The sequence below is a fragment of the Somniosus microcephalus genome, chromosome 1 (assembly GCF_052327205.1).
Source record: "Somniosus microcephalus isolate GS21.2 chromosome 1, FLI_Smic_1.0, whole genome shotgun sequence".
NCBI lineage: Eukaryota > Metazoa > Chordata > Chondrichthyes > Squaliformes > Somniosidae > Somniosus > Somniosus microcephalus.
Window position 1 is genome coordinate 326602868 of NC_140987.1, and position 27606 is coordinate 326630473.

Sequence of the window (27606 nt, forward strand, 5' to 3'; positions counted from 1 at the left end):
CATCCACTGCACTACCCTTGTCTACTCTCTCTGTTAACTCTTCAAAAAATTCAGTGAAGTTGGTCAAACAAGACTTTCCCTTTTGAAATCCATGCGGACTATTCATTATTATAGTTTTGGTTTCTAGATATTCTTCTATTTTCTCCTTTAGCGGGTTTTTCATTAACTTTCCTGCCACCGATGTTAAATGACAAAAGTATTCGATAGGGTAGATACAGAGAAACAATTACAGGAAACTTTGTGCTATCCGGCACAGACGGGACCGAGCTGTTGCCTTTAGATCAAAACTGCCGGACAAACCAGCGCTAATGTTGAAACATACGGAGATTTTGAGCTCCGTATCTGGCAACAAACCCTGCTGCTTAGCTTCTAAACAGTCGGCCGTACCTTGCAAGCATCTCTGTAGCTTAGCAACAGCTTCAGCGAGACCTTGCAGAGCTTGACTGTTGAGAATAAAGCAACGAAAAGAAAAAAAAACTAACAAAACGGCTCCTGATTTTTGCCGGCAGCTCGAGCTTGCCGGACATTTAGCCTCCGGATAACACAGTTTCCTGTACCTCTGAAGGGGGAGTCCAGAACAAAGGGACACAACCTTAAAAGTAGAGCTAGGCTGTTTAGGAGGGAAATCAGGAAGCACTTTTTCCACATAAAGGGTAGTAGAAATCTGTAACTCTCTCCCCAAATAGACTGTGTATGCCAGAAGCCAAATGAAATTTTCAAGACTGAGATCAATCATTTTTTTGTTAGGTAAGGGATTGGGAGGGTAGCTAATGTTACCCCACTATTCAAAAAGGGTGGCAGAGAAAAAGCGGGGAATTATAGACCGGTAAGCCTGACATCGGTAGTGGGGAAAATGCTAGAGTCCATTATAAAAGATGTAATAGCAGAGCACTTGGAAAACAGTGACAGGATCGGACAAAGTCAACATGGATTTACAAAAGGTAAATCATGCTTGACTAATCTACTGGAATTTTTTGAGGATGTAACTGGTAAAATAGATAAGGGAGAACCAGTGGATGTGGTGTATTTGGACTTTCAGAAGGCTTTCGATAAGGTCCCACATAAGAGATTAGCGTGCAAAATTAAGGCACATGGGATTGGGGGCAAGGTATCAAGGTATTGACTTGGATAGAGAACTGGTTGGCGGACAGAAAGCAAAGAGTTGGAATAAACGGGTCGTTTTCCGAGTGGCAGGCAGTGACTAGTGGGGTACCGCAAGGATCGGTCCTAGGACCCCAGCTGTTCACAATATATATTAATGATCTGGACGAGGGAATTGGATGCAATATCTCCAAATTTGCAGACGACACAAAGCTGGGTGGGAGGGTATGCTGTGAGGAGGATGTTATGAAACTCCAGTACGATTTGGACAGGTTAGGTGATTGGGCAGAAACATGGCAAATGCACTATAATGTGGATAAATGTGAGGTTATCCACTTTGGTGGCAAAAACAGGAAGGCAGATTATTTGAATGGCAATAGATTGGGAGAAGGGGAAGTGCAGAGAGACCTGGGTGTTCTTGTGCACCAGTCGCTGAAGGTAAGCATGCAGGTGCAGCAGGCGGTTAAGAAGGCAAATGGTATGTTGGCCTTCGTAGCAAGAGGGTTCGAGTACAGGAACAAGGATGTCTTGCTACAGTTGTACAGGACCTTGGTGAGACCGCACCTTGAGTATTGTGTGCAGTTTTGGTCGCCTTATCTGAGGAAGGACGTTCTTGCCATGGAAGGAGTGCAGCGAAGATTCACCAGGCTGATACCTGGGATGGCAGGAATGACGTATGAGGAGAGATTGTGTCGATTGGGCTTATACTCACTGGAGTTTAGAAGATTGAGAGGGGATCTCATCGAAACCTATAAAATTCTGTCAGGCCTGGACAGACTAGATGCTGGAAGGATATTCCCGATGGTCGGGGAGTCCAGAACCAGGGGTCATAGTCTAAGGATAAGGGGTAAGCCATTTAGGACTGAAATGAGGAGGAATTTCTTCACCCAGAGTGTGGTGAACCTGTGGAATTCTCTGCCACAGAGGGCGGTGGAGGCCAGTTCATTAAGTATATTCAAGAAAGAGTTGTATATATTTCTTAAGGCTAAAGGGATCAAGGGATATGGGGAGAAGGCAGGGACAGGGTACTGAATTTGGATGATCAGCCATGATCTCATTGAATGGCGGAGCAGGCTCGAAGGGCCGAATGGCCTACTCCTGCTCCTATCTTCTATGTTTCTATCAAGGGTTATGGAGCAAAGTCAGGTAAATGGAGTTCAAAGATAATTCATGATCTAACTGAATGGTGGAACAGGCTTGAGGGGCTGAATGGCCTCCTCCTGTTCCTCAATTACATTTAGGTGGTCAGATGTTCACAGGATTCAAAATGGTGTTTTTTTTCACCTTCCACTCCCCAAACAAAGATAACTTTAAACAGGTACACAGAAACCTACTCTTTCAATCGAATGGCTTCACTCAATACCTTTAAACAAAGTGCCGTCGCACTTGAATGCTGCAGGAAGAATCCAATTAACTCTAATTAGCCCGTATTAGTAAGTGCACTGAATGTAATGGTTCAGGCATTCAAAAGTCCAGAATTTTAATGTACAAAGGTCTGTCTGATAACAATGTCAGGGAAACGATTTTAATTTACAAATGTATGTCTGATAACAGTGTCAGGAAAATAAAAGTCTGACTATCAAAAAGCTTGTGCTATTTTAGCCTATGCATTTTTTTGTTTAAGTGAGCCTTTATTTTTAGTTTTAACCCCGTGCATACTTTGACCAGCAAGACAGAATCCAATAAACTAATCCAACATAGAGAATTCTGTCACACCTACTCCACTGTAGTTTCAACTCCACATGCACATATGGCAAAAAGCACCTGACCACACGGTCAGTGTTTATCTGTTATGCAAATAACCTATTTGTTTCTGTTCTCGTCGCATGTCAGCCGTGGCTCAGTGGTAGCACTTTTGCATCGGAGTTAGAAGGTTGTAGGTTCAAGCCAAAGACTTGAGCACATAATCTAGGCTGACACTTCAGTGCAGTACTGAGGGAGCGCTGCACTGTCGAAGGTGCCATTTTTCAGATGAGACATGAAACTGAGACTTCTGTCCTCTCAGGTGGACATATAAGATCATGAAGAGGAGCAGGGGAGTTCTCCCAGTGTCCTGGTCAACAGTTATCCCTCAACCAACACTAAAAACAGTTTATCTGGTCATTATCACATTGCTGTTTGTGGCACCTTGCTGTGCACAAATTGGCTGTCATGTTTCCTACATTACAACAGAGACTACACTTAAAAAAAAAAGTACTTCATTGGACGTAAAGCGCTTTGGGGCATCCTGAGGTCATGAAAGGCACTATATAAATGCAAGCTCTTTCCTTTTCCTTTATAAAGTTTTGCTGGGATTCCTCGATAGATCAAACTGAGGAAAGCTTTATTTAACGTTACAAAGGGCCATATTCAAGCAGGGACTACTGCATTAGTCACAAGGTCACTGTTAACAATGATGACTATTTATGAGACACTCAGATTCCAAAACATCTTACTCTGCCAACGCTGAGAGTTCATACACCAGCAGCAATGACAAAAAAAGTGACACATCAGGAACACGGAGACCCAGCTGTCTTTACCACAAGGGAGTTTTTGTTATTTTAACCCACTGCATTACGCCATGAAGAAAATCTTTTGTGTCGCAAGTACCTTTAACTGAAAGACTGCCTAATGTGCACATTTTGAATTGGGATTCGTTTTTAGAAAATTCATTTTTAAATTAAATATATACATACTTGGAATACTCTGAAAATTGCTCAAGAACTTTTCCTCCTGTACAGAACTCCTTGCTACATACAACTGAGCAAAAAAGTAGTCGTACATCATTTTGCTCCACAGAAGCTTGCACCAATGCTCTCAAGGGAAATCAATGTGCAGGTGGTAATCTTATTTGCCGGTTAAATTTAACCAACACGTGCTGCAGGTTGAAACTGCTGGGGTATTCTATTTCTGTACCGACAGGACAGGAAGTAACAGCAAAACTGCCACTAGCAGTTATGGTTTCGGAACAGCAGCAAATATTCACACATACACAAAACCAAAACTTAGGCCCCAAAATTCTACAAGGCTGTAATATTCCATAGCAAATGCTCTGTAGGATATCATTTTTATGCCAGGCAGTCATTCCCTCACTGCCACCCTCCTTCACACACATACACACAAAATTAATCTTATGCAAGCTTTAGTCACGGGCAAAATCTCACGTCTACAGAACACCACATTTAGAACATAGTTTATATGCGCACTGACTTTTTTTCCCCCCATATTAGGTGGAATAACAAGACAAAGCTCGAGGCAAGGGCAGTGCCCAACGAATATGAACCCAGTGTTTACTTGGAGCAAAGAATTGAAGAAATTGTACTGAGGAACCAACAGTCAAGTTCCCAAAACCTAGCACCTGCTCCAACAATTCTAAAGCTGCAAGTGACTGTTAATTCTGTATTCTGATCAAAAGCCTATCTGGTCACTCTGTTACTCAGTGGGGTTTCTCTGTTTAACCCTTTAGAACCCCACCAAACTGAAAAATTGCCAAATTAGTGCTTACTGTCAAAGTGTCACTAACACAAAGATTAGTGGAAATCTGAAACTCTCTCCCTCAAAAATATGCCGAGGCTAGGTCAATTCAAACTTTCAAAGCCGAGACTAAAATATTTTTGTTAGGCTAGGGTATTAAGGGATATGGATCAAAGGTGGATATAAATGGAGTTAAGATACAGATCAGCCATGATCTAATTGAATGGCAAAACAGGCTTGAGGCACTGAATGGCCTACTCCTGTTCCTATGTCAAGTCTGAAAATACTGCCAAATGAAATTGCAATAGTCTCACCAGGATCTCGCCATAAATCTATCGGGCTGCTTTGAAATGATTAATCATGCTTGTTTGATTGTGCCAGGAAACTCAAGGAATGCTATGTCCATGGCTTCTGGTCACTGACACTGATGCCATAGTGTCAAACTCATCAAAATGCTATTAAGTACAAAACACCTGCCCAGAGATGCTGGAGACCCACAGAACTCCAGCTAAACTAAATCTGTATCAGTAAGAATGTGAGAGGGGAGTGTGTTTCAGTTTGCAAGTAGTGCCACGTAACATTACAACCTGCCACTAAAAATACAGCAATCCTTATCACTGAATATTTGCAATTGCAGACTTAATATAATTAAAACCTACCTGTTTGAACAAGCTTTTGGTCACCTGTCCTAATATCATGTACACTGCGTCAAATTTTGTTTGATAAATGCCCCCGTGAAGCGCCTTGGGAGTTTTTACCATGTTAAATGCGCTATATAAATGCAACTTTTTGTTGTTGTGGTTATGAACCAAGCAGCAAGTTAAGATGGCAGCAGCCCTAGCCAGATGTCTCTTGCTGAAACAATAATTGGATTAAAAGGAAATGCAAAAAAGAAAAAGACGGAATTAGTTCATATCAGCTCCTGTTGGTGCCCTTTGTCCAGAAGTTGGTTTTGCTGGTAAGACTTTGCCGAAATCTACACAGGATTGCCCACGCAACACAAATTTCAGCCTGAAGTATTTGATACTGATAACCAACACATAACACAATGTTGGCCATCTTCAATTACTGTAACAATTAAGGAAAACCCCCACGATGACCAGGGACCCAAAGATGGCAGTAAAACTTAATATTGACAGTGGCAAATTACTGCACATAAAGAAAAATTGACAAGTATTTCATGAATGGCAATGAAATTGCAATGGGTGACATTATAAGGGATTTGGGGGTTTTAATAGACGACTTAACATTCAGACTGAAGCAGTCCGTGCCCACATGCAGCAAGACCTGGACGACATTCAGGCTTGGGCTGATAAGTGGCAAGTAACATTCGTGCAACTCAAGTACCAGGCAATGACCATCTCGAAAAAGAGAGTCTATCCACCTCCTCTTGACACTCCATGGCATTACCATTGCCGAATCCCCACATAAATACTGTGGCTACAAGGGGTCAGGGGCTGGGTATTCTGCGGCGAGTGACTCACCACCTGACTTCCCAAAGCCTTTCTACCATCTACAAGGCACAAGTCAGGAGTGTGATGGAATGCTCTCCACTTGCCTAAATAAGTACAGCTCCAACAACACTCAAAAAGCTCAACACATTCAGGACAAAGCAGCTCTCTTGATTAGCATCCCATCCACCACCTTAAACATTCACTCCTCCATCATCCCACTGAAACAGAGGAGAGCCCTGGAGGCAGTTCAGAGAAGAGCCACAAGACTGGCATCTAGCATCAGAGGGACTGAGTTACAAGGCAACTGAAAAGTCATCTTAAAGAAATATACAAGATGGTAAACAGTACAGAGAAAGTAAATCAGGAACACTACTTCAAACTAAACAATGACAAAAGGATAGGGGCACAGGTTCGTGCTGGTCAGGTGGAAGCGGACAACTGTCAAGTAGCTCCTAATATAAAAAGTGATTGTTACAGGAATGGAGCTCCGGACAGAGTAATGGAGACAAAAACCTCGACATCAGCTAAGAGACAGTTGGATGCTGTGATGGGGGAGACTAGGGTCTTATGGATGGAGTTGAGATGGGCAGTACGGTCTTGTTCATCTTTATCTATGTTGCAAATTGCTGTTCACCTCACCTTATATAATAGGCCAGATGTACTTCTTAAAGTTCAAATTTAAGTGATGAATGAGTTTTACTGGAACAGACTGGAAACATCAAATGTGTCAAAACCAAGAAAAGATTGGAATCCTAATTTTATTGTACATACTTACAAGTTGGGAAGTCCCTAACAGAATTTATTTTCTGGTGCCTATATTAAATCCATCGCAGGAGTTATTCCAATTGGCACAAATAATCTGAGTCTTATACGATGTTTGCAACACACATCTGACTCCAAAGTGACGCTGTACATGTGCGGTTTCTCCAGCAACAGGAAGGAACAGGGAAGTGCTGGAAGCACAAAAGCATGGCCACTGCCTGCAGCCCATTTTAGGCTCTCTTTCTGTACTACAGTTGAAGTATTTTTGGAGCGATTGGCCTGCATCTCGTTTTATGCTATGAGACAGGGGCGCTTAGTTCGTCCTCCGAAAATGCTTCAATTGCAACACTTGAGCTGGCTACAGCAGGTTTTCTGGCTTGTGCTGACTTCTCACCCAATGCCACCATGGCTCAGTCACCACAAAGTAAAAGACAGCCCTCCACCAGCTTTGGACATCCACCTCAGGGCTTTAGGTCAGGTTTCATGTAATCCTCTCATTTCCTGTGGCCAATAGGAGCCAAATGAACAAACTATCAACCCCCCAAAAAAGCAGATGCACCCAACCAACAAAGATTACATATTTTAGAGAATGGACTCAACAGCATACTAGAAATATTATAATAAGCAAGTGCAATACAGTGAACTTGTGTTAGCCTTGGCTCAGAGGTAGCGCTCTCGCCCAAGTCAGGAGGTTGTGGGTTCAAGCCTCATTCCAGAAACTGACACAAAATAGGCTGAAACTTTACAGCAGCACTGAGGGAGTGATGCCAAAGATGTTGTTTTTCAGATGAGATGTTAAAACGGAGGCCCTGTCTGCCCTCTTACATGAAGGCAAAAGATCCCATGGCACTATTCGAAGAGCAGCAGGGGAATTCTCCCAGTGTCCTGGCCAATAATTATCCCTCAACCACTACCACCAAAAAGGAAACAGATTAACTTGTCATGCATCTCATTGCTATTTGTGGGGCTTTGCTGTTTGCAAACTGGCTGCGATGTTTGCCTATAAAAACAAGTGACTATTCTTGAAAATGATGTAAAGCCTTTTAGAATATCCTGAGGACGTGCAACGTGCTCTATAAATGCAATGTCTTTCCTTTTGTTCCTTTATCTTTATTATGAAGGTTAGTATACACACTGTACGACTCCAATTCATATATTACCTCCAGCGTCTAAGCATTAAACTCCTTTAAAAGGCATGTTATCAGTGCCCAACTGTTTTCCCACTAAGACACTCAACTCACTCTTCGTGGCATTACGTATAAATCCCAACCAAAAAAGGAAACCTGCAATCACGTATGCATCCTTTGTCAGCGTTCCCAGGCAGATTTTTATTGCATGCCTGTCAAGGTTCTCCAGCTGTTCCCTGCTCCTGTATCTGATCCATAGTCTGCATCTCCAATGGCAGCGAGCCAAGCATTGGTGTGTGGACTTACAAGACTGAGGTTCCCCATAGGCCATCTTCGTTATACAGTAGCTAACCTAAATGTTTTATCAGTGAATGCACAATTGTAGTTGTTCCATGAGGCAACCTGTGATAGCTGGACATTGCAACAGCAGAGGAAGATAAAAAAACACTACTACCCATCTCATTGTAGATAAATTACTATCAAGCCACATCCAATAGTTTTCTGAACAATATGTAACTGTGCGCACAGTACATACCTCTCATGGAGTCCAGTTGCCCTAAGATCCCCTCTGAGCGGAGAGTTATCCATTTTCTCACCACCAGCACCTCCTCTGTCAAAATAGGAAAAAAAAAGATGTTAGACCGGAAACTCCATTTACTCTTCCAAGCTGTGGCTGAAACATGTGCACAAAATCCATCTTTAGTGGCACTGGGTCTATATGACTATACAATCGAAAGGCACTGTTGCTTGGCTGGCAAATGTGGATCCATTCCGCCTACAAGGCAATAATAACGTGCTTGGAATTCGGAGGCAGAGTCAAGTCCCAGTTATGTGGAAATGCACAGAAGTACACAATCTTCTAAACAGCTGCTGCGACAACTACAGGAGATGCTGTACAGGTGTGACCAACCTTTAAAGGATTAAGAGCTGACAAACAAATTATATACCAACAGCCAACCACAAATTTTAACTATAGTAGGCTAGTATATTCACCAATATTCACACTGCATCCACACGGAAATTTTAAAACCTGGTCCATCAAGGTGGTTTCTCACATGCTATGTTCGAAACTTGAAATCTAGTTTGTACTTTCTCATCCTCACTTGCTCTCATTTCATTTCAGATTTCACCCCATTCGCTCTCATTCCCGAACTCTCTCTCTCATTGTTCATATCTTTTTATCTTATTTTCTCCATGCGTCTCGCATTCGCTTTCTATTATTCCCACTCGGATTCCCTCCCTCTCTCTCTGTCCTCTTCTTCCCTATTTCTCCCTCACGCGCACGGTTATTGACACTGACTCTTGTTCTTGAACCTGAGCTGAGGCTCCACTGCAGTCAAAACCATCCCTTTGGGTGCAGGGGTTGACAGTGTTTGAGGCAGAAGCAGTGGCCTTGCTCCCCATTTACTACATTGGTGGGCTTCAGACCTCTTTGGTTGTTCAACAGCTGAGTATGCACAGCAGGTGCCCCCTTTACAGGCTAATATTGATCGATCACAAATGAATCCACAAACACACAAATAAACAAGTTTATCTTCAGGCTGGTCCATTCCAGAATTGTTGCTCGATAAGAATCTGTGGAGACTCGCTTCCACGTTTCCTGTTGACCACAAGACAAATATGGACGAGGAAGGCCAGTCAGCCCATCTTAGCTCAGCATCCAGAAAGACCCTATTCTTCCCCCTCCCCTAATCACAGCATTTAATTACTAAAGTAATTTGTGTTACTTTTGCCTCCACTACTCTACATGGAAGTCCCATTCGATGTGTTAATCACTCTTTATGCGAAGAACTTCCTGACGTCAGTCCTAAATTTGCCTTTAACTGGTTTGGACCCGTGTCTCTTTATCCTCTCACTTGGTCATTTTCTGGATTCATCTTTTCTATACTGTTCACTATCACATATACTTCTATAAGGTCACTTCTCAGTCATCATCGGTCAAATCTGAGAAGACAATGGGGTTGATTTTTGTCTTCATCACCTGGTCAAATGCACCTCATCTATCCTTCAGCCAATTTCTTATCTATTCACAAATCTTAGAATCCCTACCTCCCAGTCTGAAAAACATCCACCACCACCACCACGCTCTGCTTCCCGTCACTGAACCAATTCTGTATCCATATCGCCACGTCCCCCTAATTCCATGGGCTTACCCTAAATATTTTTCTTCAATTCGTTTATGGGATATGGGCGTTGCTGGTAATGCCAGCATTTATTGCCCATCCCTAACTGCCCTTGAGAAGGTGGTGGTGAGCCGCCTTCTTGAACCACTGCAGTCTGTGTGGTGAAGGTACTCCCACAGTGCTGTTCGGGAGGGAGTTCCAGGACTTTGACCCAGCGACGATGAAGGATCGGCGATATACTTCTAAGTCAGGATGGTGTGCAACTTGGAGGGGAACTTGGAGGTGGTGGTGGTCCCATGCGCCTGCTGCCCTTATCCTTCTCGGTGGAAGAAGTCGCGGGTTTGGGAGGTTCTGCCGAAGAAGCATTGGCGAGTTGCTGCAGTGCATCTTGTAGATGATACACACTGCAGCCACGGTACGCCAGTGGTGGAGGAAGTGAATGTTTAAGGTGATGGATGGGGTGCCAATCAAGCGGGCTGCTTTGTCCTGGATGGTGTCGAGCTTCTTGAGTGTTGTCGGAGCTGCACTCATCCAGGCAAGTGGCGAGTATTCCATCACATGGCCCTTCTCTGCCCCTGCCTGTGCTCATCTGCTGCCGAAACCCTCATCCATGCCTTTGTTTCGTTTAGACTTGACTATTCCAATGCACTTCTGGCCGGCCTCCCATCTTCCACCCTCCATCAACTTGAGTTGCCCAAAACTCTGCTGCCCGATCCCAACTCACACTAAGTCCCGTTCACCCATCACCCCTGTGCTCACTGGCCTACATTGGCTCCTGGTCCAGTAATGGCTCGATTTTGAAATTCTCATCCTCGTTTTCAAATCCCTCCATGGCCTTGCCCCTCAATATCTCTTGAACCTCCTCCAGCCCTACAACCTTCCAAGATCTCTGCGCTCCTCCAATTCTGGCCTCTTATGCATCCCTGATTTTAATCACTCCACTATTTGCGGCTGTGCCTTCAGCTGCCTAGGCGCTAAGCTCTGTAATTGTCTCCCTAAACCCCTCTGTCCTTCTTTAAGGTGCTCCTTAAAACCTACCTCTTTGACTAGGTTTTTAGTCACCTGTCCTAAATTTCCTTGTGGCTCGGTGTTAAATTTTGTTTGATTACACACCTATGAAGCGCCTCAAGACGTTTTACTGTTAAAGGGGCTATATAAATGCAAGTAGTTGTTGTTGTTGTTTTCCTACTATTGCCATTAGATGAACTGTTCTATATTTCACCTGTCCACTTTACATTAGCCACCCACCAGTCATTTGGTACAATTCCTGTTTCTAAAAGAATTTTGGAAAATGCAGTTAATACTTGTGCCACTTCATCAGTAACAACAACTTGCATTCATATAGCACCTTTAACACAGTAAAATGTCCCAAGACGCTGCACAGGAGTGATTATCAAACAAAATTTGACACCGAGCCACATAAGGAGATATTAGGACAAAGAGGTAGGTTTTAGGAAGTGTCTTAAAGGTGGAACAATTAAAATCAGGGATGCACAAGAGGCTAGGATTGGAGAAGCGCAGAGTCCCCGAAGGGTTCTAGGGCTGGAGGAGATTACAGAGATAGGTAGGGCATGGAGGGATTTGAAAACAAGGATGAAAATGTTAAAAACGAGCTTTTGCTGGACCGGGTGTCAATGTAGGTCAGCGAGCACAGGGGTGATGGGTGAACGGGACTTGGTGCGAGTTATGATACTGGCAGCAGAGTTCGAGTTTATGGAGGCTAAAAGGTAGGAGGCCAGCCAGGAATGCATTGGAATAGTCCAGTCTAGAGTTAACAAAGGCATGAATGAGGGTCTCTGCAGCAGATGACCAGAGGTGGGGCGTAAACGAGCGATGTTACAGAGATGGAAGTAGGCAGTCTTGACGATGGAGCGGATATGCGATCAGGGTCATCTCAGGGTCAAATAGGATGACAAGTTTGCAAAATGTCTGGTTCTGCCTCAGACAGTGACCAGGGAGAGGGATGTAGTCGGTGGCTCGGGAATGGAGTTTGTGATGGGAACCAAAGAAAATACAATAACCTCCTTCAATATTCTGGGGGCTGGTGATTTGTCAGCTTTCAAGTACTAGAACCCCTTTAATACAATTTCCTTTTTAATGTTAATATGCATCTGTGTACCCTTGCAGTCTTCGTTCACTTTTCTCTGTAAATACAGAGGTGAAATACTAGTTCAGTAACTCTGCCATTCCTTTATCATCCAATATAATGTATGGATTAGTCTACTGCTGCCAATTTTCTTCTCGTCTAAATGCATTGAGTGAATGTCCTAATCCCAAAACACAATGAAAGAACCTGCATACAATATGCATATGTTAAATGTTTTTTAATTTTAAGTTAGAAAAGTGAGTGGGCACGCTGCCACAGTTCAATACAACGATAAGATGATCACTATTTTACAAATCATTAATAAATTCTTGGTTTAAACACCATTCCTCAGAGTTAATTTGCTGATATACAGGTAACAATAAACTATGTTGGTCCCTCAGAGGATGAGACTGGGGAATTAATAATGGGAAACAGGAAAATGGCAGAAACTTTGAACAAATATTTTGTATCAGTCTTCACAGTAGAAGACATTAAAAGCATCCCAATAATATTAGATAATCAAGGGGCGATAGGGGGGAACTGAAGACAATCACTTTCACTAGAGAAAAAGTACTAGGCAAACTAATGGGACTGAAGGCTGACAAGGCCCCTGGACCTGATGGCCTGCATCATCGGGTCTTAAAAGAAGTGGCTGCAGAGATAGTGGATGCGTTGTTGTAATCTACCAAAATACCCTGGGATTCTGGAGAGGACCCAGTGGATTAGAAAACCATAAATGTAACGCCCCCTATTCAAGAAATGAGGGAGACAGAAAGCAGGAAACTATAGGCCAGTTAGCCCAACATCGGTCATTGGGAAAATGCTGAAATCCATTATTAAGGAAGTAATAGCAGGACATTTAGAAAATCATAATAAAACCATGTTGACTCTGCTTGATTGTATGAAAGGGAAATCGTGTTTGACAAATTTACTAGAGTTCTTTGAGGATAGAACGAGCAGGGTGGATAAAGGGAAACCAGATGATGTAGTGTATTTGGATTTCCAGAAGGCATTCAATGTGGTGCCACATAAAAGGTTACTGCACAAGATAAGAGCTCACGGGTTTGGGGATAATATATTGGGCCAGTAATTCCGGTCCCAACGCGTGAGTACGGACGGGGTACTCACACGTGGGCCCGTTGGAAGTGCCAGATTTCAGCATGCACAGCGCATGCGCGGGAAGCCGGCATTTCCTGTCCTCTGAACCAAGGGGTTCAGAGGACAAACGCGTGCGCGCACGAGTCTGCGCTGAAATTCCTTTTTTTCCCCCCCACAGGTTTGCGCGTATGTAAGGGCCTCTCCTTTTTACAAATGTAAAAAGGAGACGTAAAGACTTCATTCTTTAAGGTAAGTGGTCTATTACTTAAAATAACATTTTTTCCACTGCTTTTTTGTTTTTAAGGACTTTACAGTAAGGTAAGTGTAGTTTTAGACCAGATTTTTTTTTTATTATTTTTTACAAAAATTTGATTAACTGTTTAAAATAGTTTTTTAAAGTTATTTATAGTTTATTTATTTATTGGGATGTTTTTTTAAATTTTATTTAAAGTTAAACTAGTCTTTTGGGCGCCCGTACTTTTCATGAGTTTGACAGTACTTACCATCAAACTCATGAATGAAGTTTCCCCTCCCCTGATTGGCTGCACAGTGCTCACCTGATCCCAGCCGGCACATCGAACTAACTGCGCCGCTGGATCAGGTAAGCACATCGCACCGACATCTGAACCGGGCCAGTGACAGGAATTCCAAGCAGGCCCAGGCTTCAGATGTTGGCGCGCCGGGTGAGTGCACATTGGGGGCTTGCACGCGCGGCAAGCCCCCGAACCTAATTTCTGGGCCGTTAGCATGGACAGAGGATTGGCTAACTAACAGAAAACAGAGTCGGGATAAATGGGTCATTTTCAGGTTGGCAAACTGTAACTAGTGGGGTGCCTCAGGGATCAGTGCTGGGGCCTCAACTGTTTACAATCTATCTTAATGACTTGGACGAAGGGACCAAGTGTACTGTGGCCAAATTTGCTGATGGTACAAAGATAGGTGGGAAAGCAAGTTGTGAGGAGGACACAAAGAGCCTGCAAAGGGATAAATGCGAGGTTATCCACTTTGGTGTCAGAAACAGGAAGGCAGATTATTATCTGAATGGCAACAGATTGGGAGAAGGGACAGTGCAACGAGACCTGGGTGTCCTTGTGCACCAGTCGCTGAAGGTAAGCATGCAGGTGCAGCAGGCGGTTAAGGCGGCAAATGGTAGGTTGGCCTTCGTAGCGAGAGGGTTTGAGTACAGGAACAAGGATGTCTTGCTGCAGTTGTACAGGGCCTTGGTGAGACCACAGCTTGAGTATTGTGTGCAGTTTTGGTCACCTTATCTGAGGAAGGATGTTCTTGCCATGGAAGGAGTGCAGCGAAGATTCACCAGGCTGATACCTGGGATGGCAGGAATGACGTACGAGGAGAGATTGGGTCGATTGGGCTTATACTCATTGGAGTTTAGAAGAATGAGATGGGATCTCATTGAAACTTATAAAATTCTGATAGGACTGGACAGACTAGATGCAGGAAGGATGTTCCCGATGGTCAGGGAGTCCAGAACCAGGGGTCACAGTCTAAGGATAAGGGGTAAGCCATTTAGGACAGAAATGAGGAGGAATTTCTTCACCCAGAGAGTGGTGAACCTGTGGAATTCTCTACCACAGAAGGCAGTAGAGGCCAATTCATTAAATATATTCAAGAAGGAGTTGGATATATTTCTTAAGGCTAAAGGGATCAAGGGATATGGGGAGAAAGCAGGGACAGGGTACTGAATTTGGATGATCAGCCATGATCTCTTTGAATGGTGGAGCGGCTCGAGGGGCCAAATGGCCTACTCCTGCTCCTATCTTCTATGTTTCTATATAGGTTGGGCAAATATTTGGCAGATGGAGTATAATGTAGGAAAATGTGAGGTTATCCACTTTGGTAGGAAGAATAAAAAAGGCAAATTATTATTTAAACGGAGACTACAAAACTCTGTGGTACAGGGGATCCTCGTACATGAAATACAAAACGTTAGCATGCAGGTACAGCAAGTAATTAGGAAGGTAAATGGAATGTTGGCCCTTATTGCAAGGGAGATGGAGTATAAAAGTAAGGAAGTCTTGCTACAACTGTACAGGGCACTGGTGAGACCACATCAGGAGTACTGCGTGCAGTTTTGGTCTCCTTATTTAAAGACTTGCATTGGAGGCAGTTCAGAGAAGGTTGACTAGGTTGATTCCGGAGATGAAGGGGTTGTCTTATGAAGAAAGGTTGGGCCTATACTCATTTAGAAGAATGAGAAGTGATCTTATTGAAACATGCAAGATTCTGAGGGGGCTTGACAGGGTAGATGCTGGAAGGATGCTTCCCCTCGTGGGGGAATCTAGAACTAGGGGGCATAGTTTCAGAATAAGGGGTCGTCCGTTTAAAAGAGAGATGAAGAGGAATTTCTTCTCTCAGAGGGTCGTGAATCTTTGGAATTCTCTACCCCAGGAGAGTTGTAGAGGTGGAGTCATTAAGTATATTCAAGGCAGAGATAGACAAATATTTGAGCTACAGGGGAGTCAAGGGTAATGGGGAGCGGGCAGGAAAGTGGAGTTAAGGCCAAGATCAGATCAGCCATAATCTTATTGAATGGCGGAGCAGGCTCGGGAGGCCAAATGGCCTACTCCTGCTCCTAATTCTTAGGTTATTATATTCTTAAAGAAATTACGTTTTTTTTCCAATTTCACTGCTTTTGTTCTTCAACACTTTAGACAGTAGCATATTTATACATATACAGGAAACTCTTTGGTATCCGGCACCGACGGGGCCGGGATGGGGCCGGTTGATTAAAAGTTCCGGATGACGGAGAGGGTTATCTGCCGAGGCTATTTTTAAACAAACAAAAATTTTAAAAATCAAGAAATGTGCAGTGCACAATAATTGGGTGCTCACCCACAGAATGTTGTGTTAAATGGATGGTGGAAGATGCTTGATTAAGTACAGTACTGCCAGTTGAGGGTAATCCATAACTCTTTAATGACTTCCGACAGCGCCAAGAAGCCGAGTAGTGGCAGTTTGGAGAACTACCCCCACTGACTAACTTGGCCACCGCAGGAGACTCGGACTCAGCAACATTTCCTGTTATTGAGGTGTTGTTTTCGGAGTATGAATTTTGCCGGTTAATAGAGAATTCCGGATATTCAGGTGCCGTTTAACCGAGTTTCCTGTATGTGTCTGCTATGTGTGTGTGTATCATGTTTTAGGATTTCTGCATTTGATATTTTCCCAGGATCAGCATTATCGGCTACTCCTGTAAGCAGACCTCGTGTCCCCAATGATCTGGAATGCATCTATATCTGCCCATTTTATCAAGGGTAATGATAGTAATTGCAACAGAGAACCCTTACTTTGTCCACCAGCTGCTGGAATGTATCACCTGCCACCATGTGATCTTCCTCTTTCTGAAACTGGACTAGATATTCACTCTTGACAGACAAATGGAAGAAATTATAGTACCTTTCATGTCCTCAGGATGTCCCAAAGCATTTTACAGCTGCTAAACTATTTTTGAAGTGATGTCACTATTGTTATGCAGGCAAACACGGCTGTCAATTTGTACACAGTAAGATCCCATAACAGAAATGAACAGTAAACAGTGTAACAGTGAAATTTGTATTCCTGTGCCTTCCTTGATACATAAAATAATAAAGATGCCACTCACTTTCTCTCTAAACATAGACATTAAAATGCAGGAAATACTTCTTCCGCTGTAGAACCGGCTACTGTTTGAAATCTAGCTCAGCAACATGCTGGCAGTTCTGAATGTTTAAAGAAGTGACCTCTGACTGAAGTTACAGAACTCAAACAGTAACAGTAGACAGATTCTTGACGTCTAATATAATTCTGAAATACCAAGTCCCTAACCGCCAAGCTGTCAGTCAAGGACTATTCCAGTCAATCAATAATCCTGTCCCCCTTTTCGAAGGTCATAGACACAGTAGTCAATTAAAAACACTACTCCAGGTCAGGACCTATTCTTTGATCCATGTCAAGATGGTTTTGGACCACTCCCTGCCCAACTACCCTGCCCAACTATCCTGAAACAAAAGCAATAAATCACTGCATCTCTCAATTACATTGGATCAAACATTCTGTAGGCCACCAACTAGTGGGAAAAGCATGGAGGAGCAAATTTGCAGAGAAATTACAGAGAGGTGCAAGAACTATAGAGTCGTGATAATGGGGGACGTCAACTATCCTAACATAGACTGGGATAGTAATAGTGTAAAGGGCAGAGAGGGGGAAGAATTTCTGAAGAGTGTTCAGGAGAACTTTCTTGATCAGTATGCTTCTGGCCCAACAAGGAAGGAGGCATTGCTGGATCTGGTTCTGGGGAATGAGGTAGGTCAAATGGAGCAATTGTCAGTGGGTGAACATTCAGGGAACAGTGATCATAGTATCATAATGGTTTAGGTTAGCTGTGGGCAAGTAGCAATACTTAATTGGAGAAAGGCCAATTTCAGTGGAATGAGAACGGATCTGGCCCGGGTAAATTGGAATCAAAGATTGGCAGGCAAAACTGTAATGGAATAATGGGTTGTCTTTAAAGAGATGATTTGGGTACAGTCACGGTACATTCCCACTAGGGGGAAAGGTAGGGCAACTAAAGTCAGAGCTCCCTGGATGACAAAAGAGATAGAGATTAAAATGAAGCCGATGTCAGGTTGAGAATACATCTGAGAATCAGGCTAAATATAAAAAGTTCAGAGAAGTGAAAAAGAAAATAAAAAGGACAAAGAGAGGATATGAGAATAGAATGGCAGCTAACATAAAAGGGAATCCAAAAGTCTTCTATAGGCATATAAACTTTAAACGGGTAGTAAGAGGGGTGCAGCCGATTAGGGACCAAAAAGGAGACCTACGCATGAAGGCAGAGGGCATGGCTGAGGTGCTAAATGAGTACTTTGCATCCATCTTCACCAAGGAAGAAGTTGCTGCCATAGACATAGTGAAGAAGGTGGTAGAGGAGATACTATATGGGATAAAAATTGATAGAGGAGGTACTAGAAAGGCTGGCTGTACTTACAGTAGATAAGTGGCCAGGACCAGTTGGGATAAATCCTAGGACTCTGAGGGAAGTGAAGGAAGAAATCGCGGAGGTACTGGCCATAATCTTCCAATCCTCCTTAGATACCGAGGTGGTGCCAGAGGACTGGAGAATTACAAATGTTACACCCTTGTTCAAAAAAGGGTGTAAAGATAAACCCAGCAACTACAGGCCAGTCAGTTTAACCTCAGTAGTGGGGAAGCTTTTAGAAACAATAATCAGGGACAAAATTAACGGTCACTTGGACAAGTGTGGATTAATTAAGGAAAGCCAGCATGGATTTGTTAAAGGCAAATCTTGTTTAACCAACTTGATTGAGTTTTTTGATGAGGTAAGAGAGGGTTGATGAGGGCAATGCGGTTGACATGGTGTACATGAATTGCCAAAAGGTGTTCGACAAAGTGCCACATAATAGGCTTGCCAGCAAAGTTGAAGCCCATGGAGTAAAAGGGACTGTGGCAGCATCGATACAAAAATTGGCTAAGTGACAGGAAACAAAGTGGTGGTGAACGGTTGTTTATCGGACTGGAGGATGGTATCCAGTGGTGTTCCCCAGGGGTTAGTACTAGGACCACTGCTTTTCTTCATATATGTTAATGACTTGGACTTGGGTGTACAGGGCACAATTTCAAAATTTGCAGATGACACAAAACTTGGAAGTATAGTGAACAGAGGAGGAGGATAGTGATAGATTTCAAGAGGACATAGACAAGCTGGTGGAATGGGCAGACACGTGGCAGATGAAATTTGACGCAGAAAAGTGCGAAGTGATACATTTTGGTAGGAAGAATGAAGAGAGGAATATAAACTAAAGAGTACAATTCCAAAGTGGGTGCATGAGCAGAGAGACCTAGGGGTACATGTGCACAAATCATTGAAGGTGGCAGGGCAGGTTGGGAAAGCAGTTAAAAAAGCTTATGGGATCCTGGGCTTCATGAATAGAGGTAGAGAGTACAAAAGCAAGGAAGTTTTGATGAACCTTTATAAAACACTGGTTCGGCCTCAACTGGAATAGTGTGTCCAATTCTGAGCACCGCACTTTAGGGAGGATGTGAAGGCCTTAGAGAGGGTGCAGAAAAGATTTACGAGAATGATTCCAGGGATGAGGGACTTCAGTTACGTGAATAGACTAGAGAAGCTGGGGTTGTTCTCCTTAGAGCAGAGAAGATTGAGAGGAGATTTGATAGAGGTGTTCAAAATCATGAAGGGCCTGGACAGAGTAGATAGAGAGAAACTGTTCACATTGGAAGAAGGGTCGAGAACCAGAGGACACAGATTTAAGGTGACTGGCAAAAGAACCAAAGGTGACATGAGGAGAAACTTTTTTACTCAGTGAATGGTTAGGATCTGGAATGCACTGCCTGAAAGGGTGGTGGAGGCAGACTCAATTACACCTTTCAAAAGGGAGCTGAAGTACCTGAAGGAAAAAAAATTGCAGGGCTACAGGGAAAGGGGGGGGGGGGGGGGACTAGCTGAAATGCTCTTGCAGCAAGCTGGCACAGGCTCGACGGGCTGAATGGCCTTCTTCCGTGCTGTAACCACTCTACGATTCTATGAAACAGCCATTTTTCGGCGAAAGTTCTGACGAAAGGTCATCGACCTAAACGTTAACTCGGTTTCTCTCTTCACAGATGCTGCCTGACCTGCTGAGTATTTCTAGCATTTTTTGTTTTAATTAGCCATTCATCAATATTGAATGAAAGCGATCTTTGACAATGGCAAAGATGTTTGTGATTCACTATAATGGCACCAGGTTGATTGAACAATTAACACATTGTCTGGAATTGAATTAGTGTGTTTTCCTTTGAGCAGCACGGTGGCATAGTGGTTAGCACTGTTGCCTCACAGCGGCAGGGACCCGGGTTCGAATCCGGCCTCGGGCGACTGTCTGTGTGGAGTTTGCACATTCTCCCCGTGTTTGCGTGGGTTTACTCCGGGTGCTCCGGTTTCCTCCCACAGTCCAAACATGTGCAGGTTAGGTTGATTGGCTATGATAAATTGACCCTTAGTGTTAGGGGGATTAAATACGTGGGGTTACGGGGATAGGGTGGGATATGTGTTGGTGTAGGGGTTATGGGGATCGGGTGGGATATGTGTCGGTGCAGGCTCGATGGGCCGAAATGGCCTCTATCTGCACTGTGGGGTTTCTGTGATTTCTGTGAAATACCTTGTGATCTTGGGTTGTTAATGCCTCACATTCCGTTTCGAGTAATTACCTGATCTCTGCCTTTCAGATGAGTTGGTGGTAACTGGGTATGGTAGTGTAGTGGGTATGTTACTGGACCAGAGGCTAAACTAATAATTCAGAGAAGATCAGTTTAAATCCCACCATGGCAGTGTTAGAATTTGATTTCAGTTTTGAAAAATATTGCTGGTGTAAAAGTGATCATAAACCTGTCAGATTGTCGCAAAAACCTAACTAGCTCACTGACGTTCTTCAAGGAAGGAAACCTGCTGCCCTTACCCAGTCTGACCAATATATGATTCCACTCCCACATCAATCTGGTTGACTCTTAACTGCCACTTTGTTGTATCAGACCACATCAAGAGGAAGGCCCAGCACCACCTTCTCAGGGCAACGAGGGCTGGCCAATAAATGCCAGCCTTGCCACATCCCGAGAATGACTGAAAAAACACTGGCACCCACTTACTTTAGAAACTGCAAATAAACTTATCGCAGCAACCAGTTAAAAAAACATTTTTAAATGTTACCTTTATATAGTCACTCCACTCAGCACATTGAGAGAATATGCAGAATAATTTCTGAGAAAGCAGGGGCACATCAAATAGAACAGTACAATACCTCGCAGCAATACATTATTTTCTAGTATAACGGTTCCTTCTTGTCAAGTCACAAAACCACATATTTTCTGTTAAAACTCCATTTTCCTGTCAAGTGACTACAAATCTCTCTATAGTCAGTGACAGTAAAACTGCCAGAAAACAATTCCTCCCTTCCTGGAAGATTATATATATATATAGAAACGTCAGGTACGGTCACTGGCTAGGTTATGATCTCAGCTTTCTGATGACTGTACAGATCCAATTTCAGTTTATAATAGCATTGAAGATCAAAGATAGTTTACGCAGGAAACTCAAAAGGCAGAAAGAGACAGAAACAGTGGATTAGAACACCCAACCTTTCTATAATGTTCTTTTGGTTAGCCGAGCAGAAACTCATCATCTTTTTAAGGATGTTCGAACCACACTGAGGAATCCACTGTTTGCTTGATATGGTGCGCACACTCTGGGAAACACTGCACTTAGCTCGGTCCAGTGCAGTTTGCAGCCAAGCTTTAGGGACCCTCTGTTATACTGCTAGAGTTTGACCAGCTAAATCCCCGGCAGCTGGTTACCTTCCCACGGTTTGTCCAGCTTAAACCAGGGGCATCAGCTTTCATGGATATATCACTTGTGGGTCACTGGAGAACTGACACATGTGGATTTGAGTCCCTGCAAGGCGCACAATAGGCACCAAAAACCCTTCCTGAGTGACATACAGCTCGAAAAATGCACAAGCACATTAGTCTCATTTATCATTGTAGATTGGGCACGCAACATCATGTAATTCAAATGTACAGAGGAACTACTCATGAAGTTTACTTCTACTGCAGACCATTTAAAGTTTCTTAAAGCACCATCAACTTGGCTCCGTTGGTAGCATGCTTTCCTGTGTCAGGAAGTTGGGGGTTCAAGTCCCACTTCAGCACATCATCGGTCAGAGACACTGTTGTTCAGATGAGATGCTGAACCAAGGCCCTGTTGGTCTGTTCCAGTCGACATTAAAAATCCCATGGCACTTGTCAAATCATACGCGTTCTCCTGGCATTGTGGCCAAAGTTCCTCTCTCAACGAACACCAATAACACAGCAACTAGTCAGTTTGTGGAATCTTGCTATGTACAAAATGCCCATGTTTGCCCACGTAACAACAGCCACGGAGTTTGACAGATGTGTTACATAATTGCAAGTCTTTTTAAAGCATACCCCGTCATCTTTAACCAGAGAAACAAGACATAGCTAACAATTTCAATCACTTTTATGCAGCCCCCACAAAACCACACAGACTTGAGCCATATTATGCCAGCACAGCCATTGGAACAGAAGCAAAAAGAAACTACTGCTGCTCAGAGTCAGCCTGTCCCTAAACTGCATTCGTACAGCTTCATTCTGCAACGTGTCTTAGTCACTCAGGTCCTGTAGAAAGGCTGGATAAATATCATGGGATATTTTTAAAAGTAACAGAATAAGTAATATTTCTTAAAATATAAAGCGCTTTTACCACCATAGTAAGCAAGCTAGCTTTCAGCTGGAGCAGAAAGGTGCTGTGAGCTCAATGTGTTCTAAGCTACAAAACCGAATGGAATTACCAATCAATCATAACGCAGGGTCAGGTCAGTCTATCTATTTCTATAAACGCTTGGAATATGTCTGTCACACTGCAGACATTACACATTGTATAGAACACCAACAAATCATAGCTCAGCAACCTTTAAAAAAAACAGAAAATGAGAATGAAAGTGTTATTTCCTGCTGATTTTTCTAACCCTAAGATAATATGGAGAGCCACATTGCTGCCAATCTGGAGAAACCTTCAATCATAATTAGTCTCTGACTGACTTCAGGATCTATTTCGAACACATCCCACAGCGACTGTCTGAGGGACAAGTTACCAGCTAAACATTACAACCATGCTCCAGGCCAGCATGAGCATTGTCACATAGATCAGCTGGATGCCTTAAAATACCTGATAAACCCACACCTATTGGTGTAGTTTGCATCTAAATAGCTAGTGATGGGTTTTAATCAAATGGAAGTGTCCTGTTTGCATCCAAAGTCATTGCCATATAGCAGAGACAATGCTTACAGACATGGTTGATGGTATCTGGGCAGATGCAGCAAATCAGGGCATGCTGCATGTTGATCATCCTGACCGCCTTACATGCAGGACCACTTAAAAGCATGACTAGCATGTTAGGCATGTTAGTCAGGCATTCACATATCTTAGTGGTGTCAACAAATCAGCTGTCCCACCTCCAGGCGAGGTCTGGTCACCTATATCTGCAGATACAAGTGTGAGGGTCCCATGGGTGATCTCAGACCACCTGCTTTGCATTCCTTAATTGGTCTTCCACTTCTCAATTAAAATGATCAGATAGGTAAACCCATTGATGCCAGTAATGATGCAAGGGCAACAAAAAAACTAGAACAACTGGTACAAATACTAAAGGGAACCGAAGTGCCAGCAAAAATCGACTGGAAAATTGATGATTTAGTTTACTTACTCGTCTCCTTTAGATCAGCTGGTTGCCTAGCAGCTTTGAATGCCCATTTCACATGGACATAATTTAGAAATCAACATCCCACATGCACAAAAGTCAGGAAGTGGCGTGCAGGAATTCCACGTCCCCAAATGCATATTAAAATGAAGCTGCTGCCTACGTGAGGCAGGGGGCTTGAAACAACACTGGCCCCACCCTCAGAAATTCAGAATTAGTGCAAAGTGGGTGAAGGTCCAACAGAATGGAACGCCCACCTATTTTCCATTCTTAGCCACCCAATGTACACTGGTAGAACAGGAGGCCACGAGTGGAAAATCCAGGCTCATGATCCTGAGTAACTGATGAGCAATACCAGTGACGTCTCTCAATATTTTTTTTTAAACTAACTCAACATGACAAACTCTTAATTTTGAAAGTCGCAGACTTGCTTTAAGAACAGACACACAAATGAGCAGGAGTGCTCCTCTGGGAAACCCCACCAGATAATCTGGACCACTGCCGTCCAGAGAGCCCATCCCCACTTCACACTTACCTTGATGGCGGCTGAGGTGGCCCAATATTGGCCAGCCTTAATCTGGCAAACTGCATCAGGATGCCTGTTTGGTGCCCCACAGCTTGCTGGCCCGATGTAAATGAGGCCAGTGCCTGAAAATCGTGGCTGCCTCTTCTCTGCGGGTACGGGTGAGCTCCCAGCACGCTCCGCCTGTTGGTCGCCCAAAAGTCAAAATCGACCCCATTAAATCTTGCCTTTCACATCTTGCCTCAGTTCCTATGCTAACAGGCCTCATTAAACAGTCCTCAATCCCTGTCCCTTCCCAACTTTCCTAAAAAGTGCTAATTTTCCCAATTCTTCAGTAACTGCAAATAAATGGTCCGCACCTGCACTCAATAAAACAACTGAACTTCAGTATTCTACAGGCAAGAGCAGTTTGTTACTGTGAATGATAGCTTACCAATGTACTAGTTCTAAAACCTTACCTGGTCTTCCTTAAACTAAGTGTCTCTGGGAAAGAAATTCATTTCGGGCAGTGGCACAAAACGGGTGTTACCAGATCGGCCGCCCGTTAGACGCAGCGCGTGATATTCAGTTCCGTTGACTGAAATGGGAATGAATATCTGGCGCTGCGTTTAACAGGCGGCCGATCTGATACCGCTCAAATTGCACCACCATCCAAGACGAATTTCTACCCCACAGTCATAGGCAGTTTAATAAAAATGACGAAAGTTTAAACATCTATACCAAGCTTAGTTTGACATGCTATTGTAAGCTTAGCTGCAGAAAGGAATAATTCCAATTTAAAACAAGGCGACATGCTTGGCTCACTTTGCACATGATGGGCAGTTCCTTAGATAAAAACGGTTCTGAATTTCCAAGAAACAGTGTGGTTTACTTAAGCTCCCACAGTTCTAAAAAAGTCACGCTGAAGAAACACTTATTAACAAAGATGTAGCTTCGTTCTTAGAATTACAAACTTCTATTTTGTCCACTTGACAATTTATGTGGGGGACTGTCTATTACAGTATTAATATGGAACTAGATTATATGAATGTCACTTATATGTTTGTTCATCTTTGCTAATAAATTTGCTTAATAGTATTAACTTAAAACGAGGTCTGAAGTGACACGCTCCCCCTTTCGCAGGTCAGCGGCAGGCTCCCCCTTTCGCAGGTCAGCGGCAGGCTCCCCCTTTCGCAGGTCAGGGGCAGGCTCCCCCTTTCGCAGGTCAGGGGCAGGCTCCCCCTTTCGCAGGTCAGGGGCAGGCTCCCCCTTTCGCAGGTCAGGGGCAGGCTCCCCCTTTCGCAGGTTGGATTGAGAGCTTATGAAGACAAAATAAGTTTAGTAGCTAAATGCAAACTGGGTTACCAGCCTCGGCAGCAGGAGCAGAGATAAGGCTATAACATTGTAGTCCTGATATTCCAATCCGTGCTTGCTCCAAGCAAGGCTCTGCACTGGGAATGGAACCTTCAAATTGCGCCCTGAAGAAATTAGTTTTTAAAAGCCCACCAAGCTGAGTTGGTTTCATGCTAATGGCAGTCGATCTCTTAATGAGACTGAAACCAATCTATGATCATGATAGATTACAGAGCAGTGTCACTAAGCAGTAGGGTTACACTCAGCCTCCATTAGTAGGCATCTGACCCTTCCCAGCCCTTAGTTGGAGCAATGTATCACTGTTCAAAAGCACATTAGATGTTGACTGCAGTGGGCCCCAACCCAATCTGCTCAATGAGCCTTAGTCCTAGTACCACTCATTTCAGAATGAGTCTTTTTCAAGAGTTATGGGAAATTAAATTGAACGAGATCACAAATTGAACATGTAGAGCAGGGTGTTGCGGACTCAGAGGGTTAATAATGGGGTGTCCAACTACTGTAGCGTTCTTTATATTCTGAAGGCTATTGGTGAAAGTCTAAAATCATTTTGATGCATGAAAAAGAACTAATGCTGTTTTGTCACCTCAGCTCTCTTACTGTATTCATTACTCGTTTCAAGAAGTTCTGTAAATATTGCGTTACTTTAAGTATTTCTTGGCTATTGACTTTTTAATTTTGGAAATAAACTATAAGAACATGTCAAACCACTAAATATAGGAGCAGAAGGAAAAGGCACAGAAACCAAAGTGTCATATGATAGAGGAAGAAAACCAGCAAAATAAAATTAGAGCTGGGGGTTGGGTGAAAGGGTGGTGAGAGAAACTGCAGCAACAACCTGGCACACTTGCACGAGTCCAGATATGATTAAAGGGCTTGCATTTCTATAGCGCCTTTCACAACCTCAGGACGTCCCAAAGCGCTTCACAGCCAATTAAGTCCTGTCAAAGTATAGGCACGGTTGTAATGTAGGGAAATGCGGCAGTCAATCTGCGCACAGCAAGATCCCATAAACAGCAATGAGATAAATGACCAGGTAATCTGTGTTGTTTGAGGGGTAAATGTTGGCCAAGGCATCAGGAGAACTCCCCTGCTCTTCTTTGAATAATGCCGTGGGATCTTTTATGTCCACTTGAGAGGACAGACAGGGCCTCGGTTTAACGTCTCATCTGAAAGAAGACGCCTCAGACAGTGCAGTACTCCCTCAGCACTGCACTGGAGTGTCAGCCTAAATTGTGTGCTCAAGTCCTGGAGTGGTAATTAAACCCATGACTGTCCAACTCAAGAGGCAAAAATGCTAGCATTGAGCCACGGCTGACATCATAGAATCTGACAGCACAGGAGGCTTGTTGGCCCATCATGCCTGTGCCAGTGATTTAAAAAAGCTAATCAATTAGTCCCACTCCCCTGCTCTTTCCTCATAGCCCTGTATACAGGTATTTCTCCTTTTCAAGGATGTATTGAATTTCCTTTGGAAAGTAATTACAGAATCTGCATCCACCATCCTTTCAGGCAGTACATTCCAGATCATAATTCGCTACGTCAAAAGATTTCCTCTCATCACCCTCTCTTACCCAGCCCCGACAACCCCAGCCGGTTCGATTTCCAATTATCTTAAACCTGTGGAAACTGTTTCTCCTTATCTACTCTATCAAAACCCCTCAATTTTAAACACCTCTATTAAATCTCCCCATAACCTTCTCTGCTCCAAGGAGAACAAACCCAGCTTCTCTAGTCTCTCCACATAATTGAAGTCCCTCATCCCTGGTACCATTCTAGTAAATCTTCTCTTCCCCCTCTCTAAGGCCTTGACATCCTTCCTAAAGTGTGGAGCCCAGAATTGGGACTCGATTACTTAGAGACTCTATCAATATTAAAATTTGGTGGGGAAACTGTGCTACTTGCAGAATCGCTACAACCATCTTGCAAAACTAAACCAAACAGTTTGATACTTACTCCACAGTGTTACCAGCCATTTCCAACATGAAGAAAGAATCTTAAACATATAACAAACTGGTGTAGTACAGTCAGCAGACTTGCATGGCTTCTGAGAGACAGCTCGTAATAATATATATATATGTATATTATATATTTATTTATTGAGATATAAAAAACTTGCTGCAATTTGAGGTGCACAGTAAGTCATTTTCTGTTGCTAAGCTATGATGTCACAATGAATGCACCTGACTAAGCATTTTGCTCTCCTGGCATCATATGTACTACAGCCCTGCCCAGGTATAGCT

At 43.4% G+C, this 27606-nt stretch overlaps 1 protein-coding gene across 2 annotated transcripts in view; it reads right to left on the reverse strand.

The window, feature by feature from the left end:
• LOC147124895 (kelch-like protein 13) overlaps positions 1-27606 on the reverse strand; it is a 458191-nt gene that overhangs the window by 373907 nt on the left and 56678 nt on the right. For both annotated transcript variants that reach the window (XM_085994347.1, XM_085994356.1), the window contains one exon: positions 8433-8507. In XM_085994347.1, coding sequence (XP_085850473.1) covers positions 8433-8485 — 53 coding nt within the window. In that variant the 5' untranslated portion in view covers positions 8486-8507. The remainder of the gene's footprint in view (positions 1-8432; positions 8508-27606) is intronic.